The sequence below is a fragment of the Dermacentor albipictus genome, chromosome 7, assembly GCF_038994185.2.
Source record: "Dermacentor albipictus isolate Rhodes 1998 colony chromosome 7, USDA_Dalb.pri_finalv2, whole genome shotgun sequence".
Taxonomy (NCBI): Eukaryota; Metazoa; Arthropoda; class Arachnida; order Ixodida; family Ixodidae; genus Dermacentor; species Dermacentor albipictus.
This window is the reverse complement of record NC_091827.1, coordinates 134,328,354-134,350,370: the sequence shown is the minus strand read 5'-3', so window position 1 is coordinate 134,350,370 and position 22,017 is coordinate 134,328,354. Positions and strand designations below refer to the sequence as shown.

The following is a 22,017-nucleotide window of genomic DNA, read 5'->3' as shown; positions in this document are numbered from 1 at the left end:
GACGAAATAATTAGTGGAAGAATGGTGCAGGTACAGTTATTTGTTGGGACGAGACAAACATATGATGAATGGGGGAAAGGAAATGCCTCTTACCAAGGCCGGACGGCTAATAGCGACGCTCTTGTCGTGAAGGGATGTGACTATAAAGCCTTACTTAGAGACCAGATATAAAGATACTGAAATTAAACCTTTATTGAAATGATGAAGTAACTATGATGCAAGAGACATGTGCGTCCTTGAACGTCGTGGACTGGCTTGTTAATTGTGAAAAAGATGTTCGCGAAAAATTGCCTGAACCTATATGTTTAGGCAACTATCCACCGGCTGCAACAACATTTACTGTTTTCTTTAAGCGAAGAGATGTTACGCCGGTCAGAGAAAGCCTTACAGTATGTAGCGCGAAAAGGAAGTTTGGTTAAAACGGATATATAAAAAGGAAATATAAAATATGCTACACGCTGAAATAATACGGCCATCGGTGTCGACGTTCGCCTCGACTCTTACTCTGGCTCCGGAAGAAGACGGGTCTTTGCGACTGTGTACTGATCAACGGATTCTGAATAGCCAAAGGAACATTCTTCCTTTTCCAATGGAAAGGATCTACGAGATAATGCGGCGAAATGGATCTACGGCGAAATGCGAAAACACCCGTGTACTTAGATTTAGGTGCACGTTAAAGAACCCCAGGTGGTCGAAATTTCCGGGCTCCCACTACGGCGTGCCTCGTAATCAGAAAGTGGTTTTGGCACGTAAAACCCCAGAATTTTTTTTACGAGATAATTGAAGAAACCAGAGGCGGCAAAATATATTCCCTTAGAGAACGTTGCAAAGAATTTTGGCAGATTCCGCCAGAAGAGGAATATAAAACGCACACAGGCTTTGTCACTCGATTTGATCTGTACGAATATAATCGTTTGCCTTTTGGATGGAAAACCAGTGCAGCATCTTTACAAAAGATTATGAATAATGTTCTCAAGCCGTTTCTCGGATTATAGTCTACTCCAAGGATGAAGCATCCCACGTCGAAGACTTGACATCTCTGTTGATGGCATTAAGTGATAGCAAACATAAACTGAATTTTATAAAAAATTAGTTTTTTAAACACAAAATTACATTTCTCGTTCGAATTCTGGTCGGATTCCCAAGGAGAACAAAAGAAGAGTCCGCGGAACATGTACGACAGATGTAGAAGCGAGATAATGTACACGCAGTCAGACTTTTTCTTAGCCTCGCAGCACATTTTAGAAATTACATAAAGGATTTTGCAGCACGAGCTAAAGCGTTGAACAACCTACTCCATGAAAACACAGATTTTACTTGGAATGAAGAATGTGAGAAGGCGTGCAGAGATTTGGTATTAGCCATATCATGAGGCATGGTCCTCACAATGCATCGAACTACGGAGGAGCTGGTGTACTGTACCAACGAAGAAGCACAAGTGGTAGCGAAAGAGGAAGACAAATTATTGATATTACTCTTATACTTTCACAAAATTGGGCAGCACAACTGAAAAGGAGGCATGGGCTATTGTGCTAGCGATTAGGTATATTCGATTGTACCTAGAAGGCACGAAATTCAAATTGTTCACTGACAATCAGGCGCTTACTCATTTGCTGAACGGTAGTCAACTGAAAGCGCGGATTGCTCACTGGATCAGTGAAATTCAACAGCTTGAATTTGAGGTGGGACACAGGAGCAGACAAGATTTGTCAGATGCTGATTAACTTTCTCGACTTACCATGGTTAGTAAGTGTGGGAACGAGGAAAGCGTGAGCTCACTTAAGATCTGGGAAGGCACGGAACACCTGATGTATTTAGACGGACTGTTTCACGTACCAGATACACTGAAAACAAAAGTTCTCGACCTCTATCAGGACATTGCAGAGTCCGGAGGGCATGACGCCTTCTGGCTAACATACTACAAAATGAGGAGATTTACGTGGGGCTGTATGAATAAATATATTAGTGATTACATTAGCTCTTGTCAACAATGTCAGCTGAACAAAGGGAAATATAAGCAGAACACAGACAGGATGATTTTTCCCCCTCATTCAAATGTGCCATTTGACACCGTACATGTTGATTTCGCTGAACTGAAGAAAAAAATAGAAGGAATGAAGAAAACGCAGACTTCTTTAGTGTGAATTGATGAATGCTCAAGGATGCTAGCTGTCAAGCCAGGAAAAGAAAATGCTGATGCTGTCATATCTCTCTTGCATATAGACATGTTTAAAGGATTGAAATTTGCCATATCCGACAATGGCCCCGTATTTAAGAGTCAGTCATTTGCAAGATGGGCAAAAGACAGATACATTACCCTAAAGTTCACAGCACCATGCCGTCCATCAACTAATGAACTAGGAGAGTGAGTTATCCGAGACGTAAAACAATTTATAAGCATATACCCAGGATTGCCAGGAGTGTGAGAGGGTTGTCTAGAAGCAGCTGTGTCGCACCACAATAGATCTCCCACGAGCGCTCTGGGATGCACTCCTCAATACGCCGCCGTGGAGTAGCCTGCCTACTTGCCTGCGGACGATATAATTGGCGTAACAGAGAAGCTGAACTTGAAGGAAATGAAGAAAAGTTCAGAACAGCAAAGGAAGCACAGGGAAGCACTGAAGAGAGAATTTGACTAACATCATAACAGAAATGTTCCCGCAATTGCATTAGGTGATATGGCTCTGGTGCGAAAAGGATATGGCGGTCCTAACACAAAATTTGTGGGTCCGTTTAAAGTGGTAAAATTGGCTACGAAAGAAGGAGTACCCAAGACCATCGGCTACAAGACGGAAAGCAGTGCGACGTAAAAGCAGTCATGGCCAACGTCATCCTTTATTTGCAGCAGATTGATGAAACAAACCACGGGAGAGTGTAGTGGGTCGAGATATGACAAATGACAGGTCTGGTGTAAACGCGGAATAGAAAAAGAATAACGTGATCGTGATTTGGTTCTGTGCACACTTGTCGTCGAATGTTACATCAAATACCAATCGAATAGTACCAGAAGCCAGCACTACCATTTTCATAACACGGTGTTTACACGTTCCTGTGGGTGGGCAGCGCAACCCGGACGAAGGACGAAAGGAAGCACACAACACGGCATGCTCGGTGGGAGTGGTCTACGTCATCCCACTTTCGTGCGGCAAAATGTACTTCGGGCAGACGGGACGCTGCCTTAACATCCGCCTTATATAGGGAGCACCAAGGTGCGATCAGGAATGAAACAGGTTCGAATCTGGCCGTGCATTGTAGAGTTTGCTCATCCAAACCCATGTTTGAACAAACGGAAATTCTTTATCAAAATATGCATCAAATTAACCGCGAGATTGTAGAGGCGTACTTCATGCATGTGAACTAAGGCGCATGCGTCAGCCAGCCTTCTATCACTCTACAGGATAAAAAAGCTGCTTTTTTGAATGGCAAGACAGGCTAACACCCTTGTAAACGTCATTTTACACGTGTTTACATTTGCTGTATATTATTGTCCGTCGCTTGAAATAATAAACCAGTTGTTAGTCTGCGCTCGTGTTGTGTACTTCCTGTCGTCGTTCGTCCGGGTTGCGCTGCCCACCCACAGGAACATGTTCAATCACCAACTCGCCCAGCTTGCCGTTTTAATTCGGTGTTTACACCACCGTGTTTCCAATGTTCTGGAGTTTTTGTGATTACATAGTACGTTATGAAGCTTCGTTTATTAAAATGCACAAATTGAACATTAGGGGCTAAGAAGTAGTTGCTTCACATGAACAGGACTCTTCGGAGAGTTAATTGTACGAATGCTAAAGCGAATGTTAACTACAGCCTGTGAGCTGTGGCTACCTAAGTGACGTAGCCTGCTCCACTATGCAAGTTCTCGAGCTTTATGTGTATACTATGGCAGCGGGGATGAAAATAACCGTGCTTTTTCAGCCATTTTATATTTATTTCGGCGCAGTTGACATACTGAAATATTTGAAAAGTATTCGAAAAATATTCGCATTTACTAAGATGATTACTCTGTTCGAAGACAGATTTGAATAACATATTCAATAGAGACAATACAATAGAGAGTATTGCTTATTCTGGTGGACAACTTGTGTTCGACATAGCTGCATGGCATCTGGACTGAACCAAATTTGCATGCCAGGGCTGTTATCTTACACAGGTAGCATTTGGCTATTGGTGAAAATTTCTTAGTGTTGTGATAATAACTGTTGACAATAACTAAAGCAAACCTAACCCTTGAATAAATTTCACCTATTGAAAGTGCCTTGTTGTGCTCCCAGCGTGTTCAACTCATTGGTTGCGTTGTGCGACAAAAACAGGGCACCCATTTTTTAAGCTGTGGTAGATGGATATAATAATACATTGGTTTCTGACTGAAATAAGCTATGGTGGGGGAGCGGGGGGTGTTATTTGCAAACAGTTTAACTGATGACCACCATACAAACTCCACAAAATCTCTTCTTGAAGTGTGCAGTTCAGTTCAGTTAAGTTCACTTTTATTTCCTTAAAGACCCATTTGCTAGGGGTATTACATAAGGGGTGGGTACAGTTGATAATAGAAACATAAACACAGGTATACAGAAAAAATTGTACAAGATAGCTACATTTTCGCAAGTGCATAACAACAGAAAGAATAACGCGTGAAAAAGCAGGTTATTGATTAGCCAGCAAAGACAAATTTTCGAAAAACGATGTCGGGCAAGTTATTGCAGCGACGTGGTGGGGATGGGCCTTCCAATCTGATACTGTGCGGGGAAAAAAGACGAGGGAAAAGTAGTTGTGTGGGAGCGTGGGCGTAAGACTTGTAATGGGTGCCCAGTTCGTAGCGATATGCGTGTGGCTGGTGTGATATATTGTTCGTGAAATAGATGATAGCATAATGAGAGCAGCATTCCGGGAAAGTAGGTAATCCATTACTTAAATGACGTTGCGCGACTAAAAAACGACACGGACGTGAGAGAACACACACCAAGCTCAAGGTATGTTGTCTTCTCTCACATCCGTGTCCTTTTTTTGTCGCGCAATATCATTTAAGACAGTAACAAAATAGATAGTAACCTAATTGTTATCTTCAATAGTAAATTAATGCAAGAAATAGGGGCTAAGCAGGCTGGACTTGAATCGATTTCACTTGGAAGAGTTACAATGTGCCGGCTGGAAAAGTGCAAGGAGAACTCTAGAAGAGTTAACTGCTGGGCTAGTTACCTGCTGGGCCCGTGGTGTCGTCGTCTTTCTTGTGTGTGTTGTTTTTTGGCGCAACATCTTTTCAGTATGCAAGGAGAACGCATGCCTAAATGCTTTTCACGTTTGCTAGCGTGTAACGAGATATATAATGGTATTTTAGCTTTAAATGCAATTCACAGGCGGACGCATTAATCAAAATTAGAATGTGCTTATGTAAAAATTTACATATTTCACTTATATCGTGAAGAAGACGACAATACTTTCTTTATGCGCGTACGGGGGTTCGAGTTCATAATTGATATGTCTGCTCCTCTGCCAATCAGTGCTATTACAGGTGTACCGTCCACGTCCATGGTGATGAGGTTGTAATGGCGAGGCAGTGTAAGAGGAGGAATTTTAGGTCGGGTTGTCATGGCAGGCTCACATCTCGGAGCTGCGCCATTCAGTTTTCCCAAGTACTGTGGGAGCAAGAAGGAGGCGGGGGAGCGATCACGCAGAGGCGAGCGGGAAAGACGAGGGCGTGGCGAAGTACAATGGTTTGATCGTTCGGGTAGAGATCTTAGAGCGGTGTCTTGTACGATGTGTGTCGGCGGGCGGGGACTACCGAGAAGGCACCGGGTACTTGGAAAGCTCGGCTAGGACTGCGAGTTCCGAGAACTGCGACCAGTGCGGGCAATTGGTCCAAAGCGTCCACAGCAGAAGCAGATAGGCCTGTCATCAAAAGTGCGCCATTCTTCCGGGTTTCGATAACGAGGCCGAGTATATAAAATCCGTGGTAGATCGAAAACGACGGGTGAGTTGTAGTCGGGTATACTGAGTGGATAAAGTGACTGGATAACCACGCTGGCCAGTTCTTGCCACACAACAGTCTGGATGAGAGACATAGTTGCGTGAGAATCGTCTGGGGTGCGAGTCTGGCGAGGCAGCTTCAGTCACCCGGTGGACGATGCGCACAATACAGTCGGACGCAGCGCGCACAGGTGGGAGGCGGACATCCTCGCAGCTTGCAGGAGTGTTAAGTAGGCGAGAAAAGTGGTGGGCGTGCAACGGCCTTTAGCTTCTTCGAAGTGGCGGCGTTCAAAAATGATGTCCTGCGTTGTCGAAGTGTTCTTGAAGACGTGCAGAGCAAATGCGTCGTTCGCGATTTCATTTAGGATATGCGTTGCGTTTTCGCTCCCGGGATCTTTTCGCTTCCGGAAGCAAGTGCTGGATATATGTCATATAGGACTCAGTGCAAGTCTCAACTCACCGCGTTAGATCTTTCTGCGTGGCACTCCGGCGGCCAAGAAGCTTGCTAAACAAATCGGTGAGCTTTTGTCTGTCTCAGCTGGTGAGTTCCTCATCGTGGTTCTCAAACCACACGCGCACTGTTCCCACGAGGTAAAATATCATGTTAGCGAGCATGGTCGCAGTGATTTCTCGCGCCCACGCCTTCGTATAAGTGGAGCCAATCTGGAACGTCGGCATTATCCGTGCCAGAAAAGACTCTTGGGACGCGCGGTTGTGCCACAATGACGGAGGTGGCGACGCGCCCGAAGCAGTCTCGCCTTCAGCTGGCCGATGCAGCCAAGAAGTTCCCGCTGCGTAAATTCGTCGTGCGTCCTGAACAGCCCGCAATCTACACCAAAATGCTATAGAAAGAAGACAGGTTTAATGTATTTACAGGTAATTACAACGCATTCACTGGCCTAAAAGACGGAAGGCCGTTCGCGTGGCATCAGCGAGTGTCGTTGTTTTCTGTACTGTCTTCAGCTTAGTGCCTGGCTGTGAACAGTAATAACATAAGAAACAGATAGAATGAACGATGACATTCGAGTAAATTCCAAATCGTTCAAGTGCGTCTTGCGCTGAGCGACAGGGTTAATGAAATGCAGTCTCCGCAGAAAGCAGAAATAAGTACCCGTGTGAATTACGTTGTTTTCTCACCATTTTCTTGAACTTTCCAGTAGACTTCTAAGGACGGGTTTCGCGCAAGATCCGCAGGAGCCACAGGAAGGCAAGCACTCCCCGTATTCTTGTCAAATTCAAAGCACTTGTCCATCTGTCAGAAAATTCAGAAAAAGAGGTAATATTCATGACCACATTGTTTGATGTGTAGGGTTTCACACAGAAACGGGGTAACACTCGTACGAATAAAGTTGGTGCATTCTACGCACTGTAAGAATTGGTTTAAACGATGCTTTTATTGGTGTTTCTGAAAAATGCTGTTTATGGTTAGCGTTCATTTGCAAGTACAGACTACACTACCTTGTTGGACGCATTTTCACTTTGTGCTCGATCGCGCATATGCCGCGCACAACGACGATGAAATGATATCGATGACATGAAGACTCTATGGCGACGACGAAATGACAAGGTGCAATGGGCACGACGGCATGAGGGCAATGGCACGCCGACACTAGATTCGCCGTGGCCAAATGAATACGCTTGAACAAACGCGACGTTATCACGACGGGGATGGCCTGACCACGCTGGAGTGACGGCGATAGTGCGAAGAGGACGGCGTTACAAAGAGGACTATGGAGCTGCACGTGATGACAACAATTTGAGGACAATGTCAAAATAAATGCACGGGTCTGAAGAGCACGGCATGACGACAGCGGCACGACGATGCTATAAACCACGAAAATACGCAGACGAAGTTGCAATGACGACTACAAAATGACGACGACCGTGCGAGGACAAAGGTGTAGCGAGAATAAGTGGAATTAGTGGAAACAGTAGTAAAACGGTGAAGCCGCTTCGACAAGAGGACCACGACAAAAAGACAACAATGGCATGACGACGACTGACGTATGGTGATGAAATGACCCCGACGGAAGCTCGGTGTAACAGAAAGACAGTGACAGCTTGTCGGTGTTGGAGCACACGTCCGCACTTCACCGGGCACCGCGGGCTACTTCAATTGTCGTTGATTCGAACATTAGCCGGTATCGTTATCGTACAAGACCACCCAGGAGCAAGCAGGGGATGAGAACCGTGCGACCACAACGGAGTAATGACAATACCTTCAGTATGACACATGTTGGCGAAGAGTTGTTCACCAAGACAACAACTTCTCAAAGAAGGAAAAGAGAACTTGCATTTAAATATTCTGCAGATTGGGTGAGGGAACAAATGCGAGTTAATGACACCTTAATCGAAATCAAGAAAAAGAAATGGGCATGGGCAGGACATGTATTGAGGGGGGAAGATAACCGATGGTCATTAAGGGTTACGGACTGGATTCCAAGGGAAGGGAAGCGTTGCAGGGGGCGGCAGAAAGTTAGGTGGGCGGATGAGATTAAGAAGTTTGCAGCGACGACATGGCCGCAGTTAGTACATGACCGGGGTTGTTGGAGAAGTATGGGAGAGGCCTTTGCCCTGCAGTGGGCGTAACCAGGCTGATGATGATGATGATTCTACAGATGCCATAGACGATTATTGTCGATGTAGGCAAATATCTAAACGCTTGTTTGAAGCTATTCACGCCTCTTAGGAAAATTATGCGCCTCAGGGCTTATTTTCGTTGTACTTAGTATATTTAGGAAGCTTTCCATGTTTGGTTGCACAGCCCTACAAAGAATAGAGCCGCCGCTGACCATTAGGTGTTTAGCACTGCAGGCGCGCTGTCCTTTTGCCGGTGCATGGATACAGGGCGGCGGAAGAACAGGGCGCTTGTCCTTGATGATCACTTCCCACAGCATCAAAATTATTAGACAAAAGTGGTGGCGCACCGAAGAAATACGGGTTAAGTTCGAGTTCAGTGTTCAACACTCCCCCGTTTTGTTCCGCTTTCGGTTCAGCCAGAAGAAATAAACGTGCATAGCGGCTCGCGAACTGGTTAGCCACTCTTAGCTGCTTCGTGAACAGGTTCGGCGCAGTAAATTTCCTGTCCCCTGGCGCACGATGCTCAGTTCTATCCCCTTGTCCGCGTGAAGCATGCGTAAGTTTCGATAGCAGAAGTGAGCTTTGTCGTGCATGTTGGACAGCTATAGGTGTTTTAACATAAATACCAATAAACTTTATTGCTATACAGCCACAGGAGGTACGCACATCAAGACAGCCATCTTGAGCAATGGCGTAGAAAACGTGCGCGGCACCTGGTGCGGCACCTCGGCGCGTCTATCCCTTTGCTGCGTCTTTGCCGGCTTTGCCTTATCGTCACCCACGCTGATTAAGGGCAAAGCTGCAAAGATTTTCTTCCGTTATTTTCTTCCTTATGGTGATGCTATTTTCAAATGCTGCATCTCGTGATCATTACCTAATTATTGCAAAGTGTATTTTTGTTCGTAAAGACATTATTATCTTTAGAGATGTTTACGCATTACGTTAAAGCAATTTTCTCCTGAGTATATCCAAGAACTGAAAGAAACTACTAAGTATACCGTAGAGAAAACACGGGCAAGGCGGAAGATGGAAATTTATGACGATGAGCGAAACGGGAACGTCGTGAAAGGAGCAGCCAACGTTTCGACAAGTGGGCTTGTCTTCTTCAAGGCCAATGTGCAGTATGGTATAAGGTAGTAGTATAAGTGTAATGTAGCACTATACTTTGAATGTAGTATGGTAAATGCACAGATATGGCAATAATCTCGAAATAATGTGACATAAACTGTTCTCAAACATGCAAGAAAACACCTTAATTTCGATGCATTATAATGTGGACAATTACCGGTTTTCGGTTCGGATTCGGGTTCCATTGAACACCCGGCTTCAGACACCCCAAATCTCTTGCGCGACAGCATGTGCCAGCCGGCCCAAGTATTGGTTGACATGCATAACTGTTGCCCATATTGAATGATGCTATGAAGTCATGCGTATGTTGGGTGTTTTACAAATATTTTGATTAATACTTAAAATTCTGGTTTTGAAATAAAAGGATCGTTTCTTCGGAGACATGGCACCATCGATACAGTCTACAGGGTGATACAGGAATTAGTTGCTAGTTAACAATAATCAATATATCACTTTTAAACTTTGAGTTTCGATGACATTTAGTAACTGGGAAATTGAAGCGAGCTTTCCCTACTAGCCATATGAACTCTTGGATCTGAAAAGAAAATGCTATTACCAACAAAAATTGACCGGACAGAATTCAGCTATCACAGAGCGTGAAACTGGCAGGTTGCATCGCGCTCAAAGCAGCCACGCCTTTCGAGGCGACGTTCTGTGTACGTCACCACGCAGCGGGCAGCCAGCGCGCTGCGAAAGCGAGGAACATGGAAACTCAACTCACGGGCTGCTAGATGGCTTCCACAGAACGTCACTCTCAGTTTTGGTTTCGCTCGCTTTGACAGTTGAATTTCGCCGTGCCACTGTTCCATGCATAATCTCATGTTTCCAGCTCTAAAAATTGGTATGGCTCACTTCAATGTACAAATTACAATGAACGCACTAAAACTAAGCTTCAGAAGAACTTCACGTGGGCCTAGTAGGCCCATGTGAAGTTGCATGTGAAGTTCGATGTGAAGTTGTGTAACTGCATATCAAATTGACCGCAAATAAAGACGGGGACCGCGGAAGAGAACTGTAAACGAGATGGGCGATAACTTTCAACTGGTTTATTCACGGCAATCCGTGGCAATATATAGAGAAATAGAACATGCGCAGAACGCAGCAACAAGAACACTGATTGAGAATCGAGGTGAGGATTTCGATCGACCTTGGGCTTGGCGACAGCACGCCCGACAAGACCAAAGTGGAGCCTGTCACTTGAGTGTCCCCGAATGGACCATCAACGTCAGAAAATGAAGCGAATACTGACAGGTGCCTTTTTTTGAACTAAATGACATATTTACAAAAACAATCATTTCTCGTTGTGCAGCCTAGATATAATTTTTTTGCTTGCTATACGGATCTGCAGAAAGCAGTCCTTCTGAACCCTTTTTGCATGCACAAATAAATAAAAAGGAGTGCTCTTTCTGAAGAAATCGATGTACTGAAATGTGCATTCGGCACACACAGAGATGCAAAATAACCGAAAAACTTAAAGCAGTAAAAAAAAACAAGAAACAGGTTTGAAAGATGTAGCACCCTTACCCACCTTGGCATATGGAACCAACTATAACACCAACAGTGGTGCATGCAGAGAAGTGTTCGTAAATGTTTCCAAGATATGAGCATAGTCTAAGAAATTGTTTTTATTTACTCAGAGCTTCTGTGTGCCATGGCAGTGTAGAAAAGCTCAAGATTATGCCCAGCTACCAATAAAGCACCTTTAGATTTTAAAATTAGGTTCTGGGATTTCACATGTCAAAATCACAACCTGAAGTTTTGGCCACCCGGCCTTTAACATGCACCTGAATTTAAGTGCATAAGTGTTATTGCATTTCCCCTGCATTGGAGGGCAGCTGCTATGGCCTAGATTGAAGCTGTGACCAGCATGACTGAGCAGCATGGCACCATGGTAACTAGGCTATGGGCACGTTGCAAGTGCTAGGCGGCGCCCGGCTTTCCGACCCTTAGCGCCATCTGACGAATAGTTGCGCGAATGTGGTAGGATTACTAACGGCGTCAGGAGCTGCGTGTTTGGCGCCCTGTCAAACGGTAGCGATGGCGCGAAACAGCGTGCCGATATTAATTTTAACCGGGTTTCGGGAATTGCAAGATCTTCATAGCTTTTTTCGTGAAAAGAATTTAGAGAAAGGAAGTCGTCTATTTGAAGTGGGGCACGTCTACGACGTGAGGGAAGTGTTGAACTCGCACTGATCGGAAGTGACTGCTAGGTTTATTCCGCAAACGAAAAATAATGCACCAGCGAGATGCGTGAAGCTCAGCGTAAGTTACTTCGTTATCTACGGTGTGGACGCATGAAATTATAGGCGACATTGATTCTTGAAGATTGGCGACAACAGACAAATCCTAGCGGGGAGCTGCGATAATATTGCCGTGCTGGCATCGCAGGGAAGTGCAAGGACGCCGCGGTAGTTTCCCTGTATATACAGGACGGCAAATACGAATCCAAAACATCTCATCCAAGAACGTGGGGCGTACGAATGACTCGTAAGACCTACATGAGGTATTCTAACGTTGCTCTCCCCAAACACAAAAAAAGGGGATGAACTTACCAGTTGTGTTAGACTACGCTGGGAAAATATTTTCGCCCAAATTACTCGACGTGCCATACATTTATGTTGCGATTTTTCAGTGCGTGCAAAGGAGGTTCCAGTAAACCACGGTGTCAAAAATTTTGGTGATCTCAACTGCCCCTTAGGTGATATGCTGGGCGCAGAAGGGTGTATGCCAGCTCAGCCGGCTGCAACCCCTCCTCAAATCTCTCAGCAAGCCCTAGCGCTGTTTGAATGGGAGAGGATTGGGAAAGAGTTCCACAGCTTTACTGCGGTACAGTGTGGGAACAAACTACTTTGTTTGCTGCATATCCTGGTACGCACTGCAGGCAGTGGCGTAGCAACGGGGGCGGGGTGTTATATACGCCTGAAGACACACGGAAATTGTTGATATCCTCGCCTTCCTCGAATAAAACCGGGGGTGGGGGGGAGGTGACAGAATACCTATGGGTCCCGGGTGCCAGACGACCTAGCTACGCCACTGACTGCAGGTGTCCCGTTGCTGCCATCATTGCTGTAAAAGCAAAGAATTCAGCGTTATAACGCACTTGGCATAACGCCGGAACATAAAACAGCTTGTGCCGTCGGACGAGCGCTACCCAGTGTTGACGCCGTTCTGCTTCATACGGTCGGCTTGGAAACCTGTAAAACTTTGTTCCTCGTGTGTTGGTCTACATGCTGTTGCAGCCCACTACTCAACAGCTCGGGTTGCACTTCGGCATTGCTCAGAAAAGGCAACAGCTACGCGCGAAATGCACTGACAGACTTTCCAAACGCAAGCGGGCCGGTCGTATCCTGCCGGTTCCGCGCTCGCCGCCGCGAGGGGCGCCGTAGTAGGCGTGGGAACTACGTTCGCAACCTGCCTATAACACCAGGTCAAGACGAGAAATACTGCTTAGAACTATCAACTTCTTGGCTCAGAAGCACATTTTACTAGGTTAAAGAAGTATGGAGTACTGACAGCGACCGTTTGTGTACCAATTTCTTTTTAGGCTCTCGACTCCATTATTAGGGTGCGAAGCTTGAATTAGTAAAAACCACCCTAAAATACACAACCAGCTCAAAACACGCACCATATATAGCAAGCTTTGGACGTGAACATAGATTCAATTCACTTCGCTGAAAATGCAGGTGGTAGTCCCACTATTTCATGCACCTTGCATAAAACATAACTTGTTAACAATAATTAGTAAATGTCTAAAAAATTCTTCTCAGAAAGTGTTGTTTTTTTTCAAGCCTGAAAGAAGGAGCCAAATGGTGTTCAGGTGCACGAGTGGTAAGTTGCGCGGCGCTTCTTGCATGTATTCACGGGCTTCTTTCAAGCTTAGAAAAAAAAAAAGACATTTGTATTGCAGCTATTGAACGGGATTGGGAAAGCGGGATTGGGAATTTTTCAGGTTGCTCGACAATTTTCTCACTGACAATTTTCCTCTGAATATAATATTTGTGCATTTATATAACCGTTAACAACTAATTACCTAATTAGTCGAAATGCAAAAATTGGTTTGACTTGCTCCAAACGATGACGAACAATATAACCTTGGTTCTGTCCAGCTATGGGGTACTAGCTTGCACATATTTAAAGCTTGCACAAGTCACACGGGCTACATGGTACTTACAAGGCATAAATAGAAGCGGCTAAGTTGTGTGAACCAGCCATGTGTAGCGATTCATGAGAAACAGCCCTGTTCCTTTGACTTAGGGGCACGATGAGATTTACATGCTCGACACCTTGCATTAGCGTGCTCTAGTCCTGTTCATAGATCAGCTGCTACATAAACAATTTTTCTGCGCATGTAAGTTCATGCGCATTTTCAAGTATATTCGCTCGTGTTTACAAAATAAACCATCCTCGCACTCCTTTATTATCTCTTCATCTGTGGCTGTGCTAAATTTTCTACATGCAGCTGAGCAAATCTTCCACAAGTTTTCATATTTCCTCGTTGTTTGATGGCTTTATTTTCTTTAAGCCCAGTTTCATGCAGCGGTGCTGTCTAAAGTGGGAATTTTTTTAAAGATTGACATTAATACACCTTGCCTGGGCAATGTAAGGCGTTCTACGTAACACGGCTCTGCAGTATTTTATATTGCATTTCAACATCATCAAAAAGCTGTTTACTTACCACATGCGAATATGTATATGTTTTGGAAGCATAATGAGGACAGATAATGAGGCCAAGGAAAGCATATAAGATCACGTTTTAAGTTTCTTTATATGAAGTATAGAAATGATAAATTCAAGAGAAATGGAAGTGGATGAAAAGACATTCAGTTGTGGGTGGGGAACGAACCCATAACATTCACATTACGCATCTGATATACTAACCACTGTGGTATTATGGCCCTGTTCCAGCGTCCACAATCTCAGGGACCATTATGGACGGTTGAATGCTGCCTTGATAGCACAGTCGTTAGTGCATCGCATGCCTAGTGTGAAGAATGTAGGTTCGTTCTCCGCCCATCGCTGGTTTTTTTTTCTGACCATTTTTATTTCCCTTTATGATTTCTAGATTTCAATAGAAAATGACAAATAAGTTTCCATGTTCCTTCCCTGGCTTCTTCCAGCTGTGATTAAAAGAAATAAGGACCTTCAGTTCCCTTTGTTCTCGTTTGGTAGAACAGGAGCTTCATTTTAAAAATTGTGAATTCACCTTGGACAGCATGTCGATGTGGTCTCACAAGGAAATCTCATCATAGCATGTGTATTACTAAGTGAAACTTTCGTTAAAATGATGATATAGCATGGCACCTTATTATAGCCTTTGTGTACAAAGATATGACTAGTCGTATAAATAGGAGAATTTTTAGGAAGCAGTTCTAACACGGTCTGATCATGCGTTTAAAGAAGTAACTATTTTCAGGCATAACTGTCGCCCCTGAAAAACATCTGCATCATCTGCATTGGCATTGTTTTTAGAGAGTGCCAATGCTGCTTTGATTGAAATAGCCTTGTGGCACTTGAAGCATCGCTTCTTGCTGTGTCATAGAGGAGGAGGAGTAGATGTTAATGAAGAGGAAGGAGGAGAGGTTGGCCTGCAGAGCGTGTCTCGAGCCTGCTACTCCTCCCTGGGGAAACGGGAGAGAGAGAGAAAGCAAGGGTAGGGAAGGCAGGGAGGTCAACCAGAACAGCATCCGGTTTGCTACCCGGGAAGTGGGAAATACAGGGAAAGGTACGTTGCGCGTGATAATGTTATGGTACAATGAGATACTATATGTTGTCCGATGCGCGGAGGCACATTGTAGACCCGATACGCGCAGGAGTAATCGTGTCCATGCAAAAAGTAATCTTGTAACAAAAAGTTATTGCGCAAAAACAATCCGCACTGACTGCACGTCTCACAGGTTCTAGAGGCGATCGTGTAAAGCAGTCTCACTTTGAAAGTTCCAAAGTGATTTTGTGGCACGTTGGGCAGTCAACACTACTCCACACGCCCAAAAGCTTTTCTTCCGAAAAGGGGCGGGAGTCCAAGCAGTCAACAGTAGACATGAGTGCTCTTCATTCGGCCCTCTATTGAGGGCACACGCAAAGTACGTGAGATATTATCTCGGGAGTTTGACAGACGCTACAGTCAGGGTCCCGTGCTTGTCCTGTCTTGTGAAAGTATCGGTGGGTGTATGGCACACTCAGCCGTAATCGATGAATGAGTGTTCTCTGGCCTCTCCGCAACCGAAGTGGAAGCCGAAAGTGTAAACCAGCGTTAAGGTATGAAGGCGCTCTTGCCGATGTTCGGGGTTGTCCAAATGTCGCGACATGGAAGTCTTGATGGATTTACGGAGAAATGCGTTAATGTCATACCGGAAAAATGAATTTTTATAATGTTTCCGTCAGTGTGCGCCTTTTTTGCTTCCGCGTTAGCCTGTCCATTTCCAGCTATACCACAATGGCCAGGAATCTATTGCAGCTCGATGGTATGCCCGGAATGAGACACCTCAGCAAGCAGAGACATCACGCCATAAACCAGAGGAGTATATGTGGTTCTGTCATTCATATAATTGCTGATGAGTTGCAGTGCTGGTTTTGAGTCACAGAACACTGTCCCCTTCTCAAGGCTTTGTTGCAGTATGCAGCGAATTGCGTCTCGAACTCCAGTCAGCTCAGCTGCTGTAGACGACGTCCTGTGTACTATCTTGAACCGTTGTGCGATCCCCATTCCTGGTACTGGGTAGGCCGCAACGGAATAGGTCTGTGTCACAGAGCCATCTGCAAAAACATATTCGGAATATCCGTACATTAAGCAATTTATGACAAGGGGAATAGTGTGAGCCCAGCAAGCGGTATTTTCGACTTCTTCGTTATTCCAGAAATGGAGAGTCTCACCATTGGCTTTGCCATCGGCCAGAGTGGAACTTCCGGTATGTCATGCGGTGCGAAGTGCGACGGCAGTAGATCTTGTTGAGACAACACGGCTTCTGAGTAGGCGGCGTCAGGCCGTACGCTTGTGACGTTCGTGAGTAACCTTAGATGCACTCGCATTGGCTCATGTTGCAGATAAACTCGAGCTGGCCGCGCACGTGCCTCTGCAATAGTGCCCCAAGTAGACGCACATCGCGGTAGTCCTAGGCAAATTCTCAGTGCGCGAGCTTGAGAACTTTCAAGTGTGCGTACAACAGTTGTACTAACCCACGAAAGTATAGGCGCACTGTAGCGGAGGTAGCAACCAAAAAGTGCCTGGTAGAGCTGCAGAAGAGATGATTTGGATGGCCCCCATGATTTTTCAAACATATAACGAATGATCTGAGTAAAGCTGTGCAGTTTTCTTATTAATCCAGAGAGGTGCTTCGACCAAGATAAGTCACGGCCCATGACGACTCTGCGAAACTTGTAGTAGGTTACGGAAGGTACATTCTTCCCATCAATTTTAACGGTGTAGCACGCCATTGACTTCCGTGTAAATGCCATGGTTAAACTTTTTGCCGGTGAGAGCTGCAGTCCACGACTGTTAAGGTATGTCGACGTTACTGAAATCACTCGCTCCAGCTTCGTTTGCACTTGCAAGCGGGTTGAGCTCATTGTCTATATAGAGATGTAATCTGCGTACACAGAGACAGAAACTGTGCTTGCGTGTTCTCTAACCAGTCCAATAAGAACGAAATTAAATAAAGCTGGTCTCAATACACCTCCTCGAGGCACTCCACGATAGACAGGGTGGTTTTTTGTTTCACCGTCTGGAGTTGTCATGAATATCGTGCTCTCTTGAATATAGCTGGCGATCCACTGGTGCATACGTCCGCCGAAGCCATATCTTCTAGGGCATTTAAAATTGCATCATGTAGAATGTTGCTAAAAGCACCCCTGATATCAAGAAAGACAGGAACCGTTAGTCCACGGCGACGTTTCTGATGTTCAGCAGTTTTTACTAGGTCAATGACACTGTCGGTTAATGACCTACCCTTTCGGGAACCTGTCATTGCGTATGGATATTGACACGTGTACTTCTTTATCTTTATCGGGCGACGACTTCTCGCCGCCCAGCAAATGTTATCGCACAGCGCAGGACGCGCCTGCATGCAAAAGAAGTTTCTGGAACGTTATCGATGGTTCCGTCCACGGTCTTCCACCGCAACCTGTGTAAACTGATTGCATGTGTGCGCGACGCGAATAATGTGGAACATTGTGGAAGGCACGCGGGTTCAAGCGATTGCTCTGGAACATTCGACGACAGATGTATAAAAGCCGACGCGCTTGACCTGCTCATCAGATTTTCGACGATCGCCGACCGTGTTCGCCGCTATCGTTGTGCTATAAGTGTAGCCTGTTTTTGTGGGCACAGGTTCGCCCAATAAAAGCTAGTTTTGTATTTCACAGTATTGCTACTGTGTTTTTTAACGTCACTACCACGTGACATCTGGTGGAGGTGCTTTTCGTTCATGTACCGGACACCCCCGACAAGCCGTGATCCAAGCCATGGCTGCAAAGAGAGCACCAACGTATTCCCGGATCATCAAGCCAGCCGCCGTCTTCAACACCTGCCCCAGGAGCACGGACTTCTACCTGAGAAGACCAAGAAGATTGTGGCCAAGACAACCCCAATGGCAGCCCTATCGTCCCACATCGTGCTGCAGCAGCCCAGGGAGCCTCCGACGTTCCGTGGTTCAACATTCGAGGACCCAGAAACCTGGCTGGAGACGTATGAGAGGGTTGACGCATTTAACAGCTGGAACAGCGACGACAAACTGCGACATGTCTTCTTCACATTGGAAGACGCTGCCAGGACGTGGTTCGAGAATCGAGAAGCCACCTTAACGACGTAGGACCTGTTCCGAAGCGGCTTCTTGCAAACATTTACAAGCATGGTGCGAAAAGAGCGAGCCCAAGCTCTACTAGAAACCAGAGTGAAGCTGCCAAATGAGACGATCGCGATCTTCACACAGGAGATGGCCCGTCTTTTCCGGCACGCCGACCCAGAAATGTCGGAGGAGAAAAACGCCCGCTTCCTGTTGCGGGCCGTCAAGCAAGAACTTTTCGCCGGACTTATTCGTAACCCACCGAAGACTGTAGCTGAGTTTTCTGCAGAGGCATCAACGATCAAAAAAGCTCTGGAGATGCGCACCCGGCAATATAACTGCCGGCTCACGCCGCAGTACGCCATCCTAGGACTGGGTTCCGACGACCCTCAAGAGACCACTAGGGCCATTGTGCGCGAAGAACTGCGCAAGGTACTGCCTTCGTCGCAGCCTCAAATGGCCTCGATCACCGACATCGTGAAATATGAGGTTCAGCGATCGCTTGGGGCTCCTGAGGTGCAACCTCAATTACCGCAGCCCCAGCCAGAAGCGATGACCTACGCCGCCGTCGCGCGCTGTCAAGGCCCCCCTCCACGACCGCGCCAGGGCCCTGGAACGCCGCAATTTCGTCGCCCACCGTCACCGCCAGCACGCCCACCCGTCACCAACCGCACCTATGCGAGAAAGACGGACACTTGGCGTGCCCCCGACCACCGCCCTCTGTGCTATCACGGCGGAGAAGCCGGCCATGTGTACCGCCGATGCCCATACTGCGATTTGGGACTGAGGGTTCGCCGTCAACGCGCCGCGTCCACAGCTTGGGGAGCGCCCACGTGACATCGCCTACTACCTCGCCGCTACTCAACGGAGCCCTCGACGACCGTCCCGTTCGCCGTCACCAGGCCGCTACCTGTCGCCGCAATGCCGTCTATACACTGGCCCACACCGGGGCCGCTCAGCGAGCCCATATCCGAAAAACTAAAAGCAGCAGCCGATGGAGGTGGGGTTGCTGTTCGTCGAACTGATGAAGATCCTCCGCAGCCGACGAAGACGCCGAAGAAACTACCTCGACGAGATAACGACATGCCGCCGTCCCGACGAAGTGTGAAAGCAAAGAATACGACAACAAAACGACCTGACGACATCCCATACCAGCCACAGGTCAACGCGACACAGCCGTGAATCCGACGCCAAGACCTAACTGTAACGCAAGATAAAGAACCACCGACCTCGACGTGCTTCTGGACGACCACGCAGTCACCGCCTTAGGCGACACCGAGGCCGACTACTCCGTCATGAGTGGACACATGGCCGCCCAGTTGAAGAAGGTTAAGGCTGCATGGGAAGGCCCTCAAATTCGGACCGCTGGAGGTCACCTGATTACGCCGACTGGAATCTGCACGGCAAGAATTACCGTTAATGACCGGACTTAACCTGCCACCTTCGTTATCCTCCAACAATGTTCACGTGACGTCATTCTCGGCATGTACTTCCTAAACCGACACGGCGCAGCCGTCGACCTAAAGTCGAAGTCGATAACCTTGTCTGAAGATCAAGCGATACCGCCAGAAAGCTCTCGTAGTCACTATGCCTTGAGTGTGCTCGAAAGTCAAGTCAGCATCCCGCCTCGCTCCAGCATTGTCACTTCCGTCGGCACCAAAACACTTGCCGACGTAGAAGGCGTTCTCGAGGGTGAACAACGTCTACTGCTAAGCCGTGAAATTTGCACCGCAAGAGGGCTCGCTTGACTCCAAGGAGTGAAAACGGAAGTTATGCTAACCAATTTCAGCCAAGAGTTCAAGCACATCAGAAAGGACACGACAATCGCGTACATCGAGGAAATTGTGGAAACGAGCAATGCCTTTGTCCTCTCAGATTCTGCCGCATCTACCCCGCCGACCATAGTCGCCGAAACAGACTTCGACGTAAATCCAAGCTTCCCTATCAGCAAGCAGCAGAAGCTCAAAAGTCTTCTCCGACGATACAAGGACTGCTTTTCGACTTCATTGAAGATTCGACAAACACCAGTTGCAAAGCATGGCATAATAACCGATGAGTGCGCTCAACCACTCCGCCAGAGCCCTTAACGAGTTTCAACACGAGAGCGTGAAGCTATTAGGCAACCAGTCGACGAAATGCTCCGCGACGACATCATCCAGCCGTCGAAAAGCCCGTGGTTATCCCCTGGTGTCTTGGTGAAGAAAAAGGACGGAACCCTTTATTTCTGCGTCGATTATCGTCGACTGAACAAGATCACGAAGAAAGACGTATACCCTCCTCCACGGATAGACGGCGCATTGGATCGGCTCTGCAACGCTAAATACTTTTCGTCGATGGACCTAAAGTCTGGCTACTGACAAATAGAAGTCGGCGAGAGTTATCGCGAAAAGACTGCCTTCATCATGCCAGACGGCCTCTACGAGTTCAAGGTCATGCCATTCGGATTGTGCTCGGCGCCTGCAACATTCCAGTGCGTCATGGACACGGTGTTAGCAGGATTGAAGTAGCAGACCTGTCTTGTTCACTTGGATGACGTCGTCGCCTTCGTCGGAAATTTCGACGATCACCTTAGGCAGCTTGCGACAGTGCTACAGGCCATAAAATCATCAGGGCTCACTCTGAAGTCAGAAAAGTGCAGCCTTCGTTTACGATAAGCTTCTGTTCCTAGGCCACGTCATCAGCAAATCTGGAGTACGCTCTGACCCGCAGAAAACAGCTGCCCTCGCAAAGTTCCCGCAGCCCATCGACAAGTAGGCAGTGCATAGACTCCTTGGCATGTGTGCCTACTGCAGGCGCTTTGTCAAGGACTTTTCACGCATCGCTGATCCGCTAACGCATCTAACCAAATATGATGTCAAGTTCAAATGGCAAACGCAGCAGGCCGACGCATTTCAAGAACTAAAACGACGCATGCAGTTACCGCCGGTACTGGCACATTCCGACGAAGACGCCGATGCCAAATTCCACATTGACGCCAGTAGCCTAGGCCTCGGTGCCGTCCTAGTCCAGAAGAAAGACGGACATGAACGGATGATATCTTATGCTAGCCGGTCGCTGTCAAAAGTGGAAGGCAATTATTCTACGACTGCAAAGTAATGCCTCGCAATCACTTGGGCTACAGCAAAATTCCGCCCTTACCTATATGGCAGGCCATTCAAAGTCATCAGGGACCATCACGCGTTGTGTTGGCTAGCTAACTTAAAGGACCCTTCAGGACGGCTGGTGAGGTGGAGCCTCACACTGCAAGAATATGACGTCACGGTAATCTACAAGTACGGAAAAAAACACTCAGATGCCGACTGCCTATCACGCGCCCCCATCCACCCTCCGCCGGAAGCCGACGAGCATGACGATACCTTCCTCGGAATAATAAGCGCAGAAGACTTCACTAAACAGCAACGAGCAGACCCGGAGCTAAAAGACCTCGTCGAGTATTTGGAAGGGAACACCGACGTAGTACCTAGGGGTTCTAAGCGCGGATTGTCTTCCTTCACTTTACAAAACAACCTGCTCGTAACGAAGAACTGCTCACCAGTCCGCACCAGCTGCCTTCTTGTTGTTCCGTCAGCGC

The 22,017-nt window shown here is 46.8% G+C and overlaps 1 protein-coding gene across 3 annotated transcripts in view; it reads right to left on the bottom strand.

The window, feature by feature from the left end:
* LOC135911538 (chymotrypsinogen B-like) overlaps positions 1 to 22,017 on the bottom strand; it is a 799,265-nt gene that overhangs the window by 109,092 nt on the left and 668,156 nt on the right. For all 3 annotated transcript variants that reach the window (XM_065443854.1, XM_065443855.1, XM_065443853.1), the window contains one exon: positions 7,099 to 7,213. In XM_065443854.1, the coding sequence (XP_065299926.1) occupies positions 7,099 to 7,213 (115 nt within the window). The remainder of the gene's footprint in view (positions 1 to 7,098; positions 7,214 to 22,017) is intronic.